The sequence below is a fragment of the Cyprinodon variegatus genome, unplaced genomic scaffold (assembly GCF_000732505.1).
Source record: "Cyprinodon variegatus isolate N-32 unplaced genomic scaffold, C_variegatus-1.0 Scaffold1114, whole genome shotgun sequence".
Taxonomy (NCBI): domain Eukaryota; kingdom Metazoa; phylum Chordata; class Actinopteri; order Cyprinodontiformes; family Cyprinodontidae; genus Cyprinodon; species Cyprinodon variegatus.
In genome coordinates, this window is record NW_015151567.1 from 120,311 (window position 1) to 123,119 (window position 2,809).

At 37.9% G+C, this 2,809-nt stretch overlaps 1 protein-coding gene and 1 non-coding gene across 2 annotated transcripts in view; both read right to left on the reverse strand.

Annotated features, from left to right (window-relative positions):
- Positions 1–2,809, reverse strand: part of ano8 (anoctamin 8) — a gene marked incomplete at its 5' end in the record, with an annotated part of 31,202 nt that overhangs the window by 14,986 nt on the left and 13,407 nt on the right. The window contains 1 exon segment of the mRNA XM_015400519.1: positions 2,361–2,522. Coding sequence (XP_015256005.1) covers positions 2,361–2,522 — 162 coding nt within the window.
- On the reverse strand, positions 381–453 carry trnak-cuu. Its single transcript has one exon. It is a non-coding gene; the product is annotated as a tRNA-Lys (tRNA).

Here is a 2,809-nt window from a genome sequence, read left to right on the forward strand (position 1 = left end):
CTTATTTTTGTCCAGCTTTAACATCGGTATCGATATCGGTTATCGGCTACATGAGTTTTAAAATATCGGATATCGCCCAAAATCCCAATATCGTGCATCCCTAATAACTATAAATAAATATAAATATCCATCTATATAAATACCCTGTGCAATAACCCTGTATAATGATACTACTATATAAAAAAAAAACTTATATGTGGACGCACAGTATATACTATAGATATGCATATTTTTCTTTGGTTGGGACATCGTTCTTGTTTGACTATTTGAGCCGATGTAACAAATAAATTTCACAACTGTGAGATCAATAAATTCAATCAATCAATCATGAGTTTTGTGAGAACTACAGTGAGAGCTCTGTTTCACTTTACAAAAAGCAGCGCCCAACGTGGGGCTCGAACCCACGACCCTGAGATTAAGAGTCTCATGCTCTACCGACTGAGCTAGCCGGGCTTGGAAACACCAGCCTGTGAGAGTCTTAATGATCTCAGCCCCTCCCTGAGCTCAGCTTCTCCACATGCGGTGCACGCCATGAGCTGCCCCTCCCCCCTGCTCTCAGAGCACATGGTTCCTGCTGATAAACTAAACAAGAGGAGTGAAGCTCATCAGAGACGGGAAAACAAAGAGCTCAGAGCAGTTTGCTGGAGAACAAAAGGATCAGCAGGGGACTAATTGGAGGCGCGCATCTAAAAGTGACAAAAGATTCTAGAAAACATAAGTGGAGCAAAAGTAAAAGAAGACAAACGGTTAAAAACGGCAAGAAATGGAGAGAGGTGTGACAGCTTATCAGTGTTGATCAAAGTTCAAGAAGAGCATTGACAGAGTAAAGTTTTCCTTGGATGTATGAGCTACTGTGTCCAAATATCCAATCCTCGGCCCCTGAGATGTTTTAAAGGCCAAAAATTTGGTCACATAGCAGCTGTATGTAAGGACAACGATGTGGAAGGTGTGCTGGAGAGAATGAATATGGAAAATATGGTAAAGAAGTAAAGATTAGATGCTGTAACTGTGGTGTAGAACATACTGCTGCTTATGGCAGTTGTGAAGAGAGCAAAAGATCCAAAGAGATCAGAAAAGTGAAATCGGAGCTCAGAAATAGTGACGCTGAAGCTGCAAAAAGGATCCCATCCCAGTCAGAAAAACCCAAACCAAGAGGTCAGCAAATGAAAAGTGCAAAACCTCTGGAGCAATGTCCCAAAATTGAAGATTTATTGATTGTAAAGAAGAAAGATTTTGTTTTTTTCATGATAGAAGTGATCAATTATAGTGCTCAGACGAAAGCTGCATAAAAGTATGTTGAAGTGAGAGATTAAACTGGAAAATGGTTGAGAGTATGATAGGAAAACGAGTAGGACCATCAGAAACTGGCACAGTGACATAAGCATAAAGACAAATTAGTAATTATGAGGACGAATTATATACAAAAATTTGTATTATTTATTTTCTGGGGGTGAGTCTTCTTTTCCTGTTTCCTCATTTAACTTCTTATCCATTGGTGGCGGTAATTCAATTTCACTAGTTTGCCATCCGCCATAAAACACAACGAGAAGAAGAAGAAGAGACGGGAAAAATATTTCACTGAAAGGTCTCCAACTCTATGGAGTAAATTGTTGCAAATAAAATGAAAATTTAAAAGGAAAATNGGGTGAGTCTTCTTTTCCTGTTTCCTCATTTAACTTCTTATCCGTTGGTGGCGGTAATTCAATTTAACTAGTTTGCCATCCGCCATAAAACACAACGAGAAGAAGAAGAAGAGACCGGAAAAATATTTCACTGAAAGGTCTCCAACTCTATGGAGTAAATTGTTGCAAATAAAATGAAAATTTAAAAGGAAAATTTAGAAATGAAATGAAAACGTTTTTTTTTTTGAAGAATAAGGAATTTAGTACTAAAAATGAAAAAACTTCTTACTCAAAAAAAGAGAAACTTTGCTGTTTTCTCAGATTATTATTTTAGATTTTATTGTTTTAACTGTTTTTTTCTTCTACTCATTTTCTAACTTAGTTTCATTAATTTATCTTTTCCAATTCTGTTTTTTCAGATCAAATTCTCTCTGGAGAGAATGTGAAGACGCATTTCTACTGGTCTGCATGGGAGTTAGCAACAACACTAGTATTCTGTATTAGACTGCAATTGGATTTGTGATCTGTAAACCACATTTTGAAAAAAAAAAAAAGCAACTCACAAAACTCGGTCTGAAAAGGAGAATATTTGAAAAAAAAAAAAATTTAAACTAAAATCTGCAAAAAAAAAGAAGAAAAAATACTCCCTGCTTTCCCCAATAAAAGGAAAAAAATCCCTCCAGCTTGATCCCCTGCTGATAGCAAAGCTTTGTTCCTCTCTCTGTGAGGACTTCTCACCCTGAACTGTGGTCTGGGCTCCTCCAAGGACTCGGCGGGGGTGTCCAGGGTTCCCCACCTGTAGGACAGCTCTGCTTCTCGCCGCTTCCAGCGCTCCAGAAACAAAGTTGCCCAGACCACATTGAAAAGGGCAAAAACCACACAGCAGATGTCCTGACTGGTCTGTGTGGGAGAAAAAAGATAGAACCAGTCACTTTAGGCAATGTTGAAACATGCTGAATATTTTTTTCTGCAAGTTGAGTCAAATATTATCTGAAAAGGTCTGAAATCCTTCATTTTTGCCCCATATAAACCCCAGAATGTGCCAATCTGACACAAATCACTTTCTATCTATACTTTGTTCATTGTCTCCCTCTTGTGGTAACAAAGAGGAACTACAACTGTTTGTGATCAGTAAGAATCAAGAATATTTTGTCAACAGTGATCCAAAATCATAACGTCAGGATAAG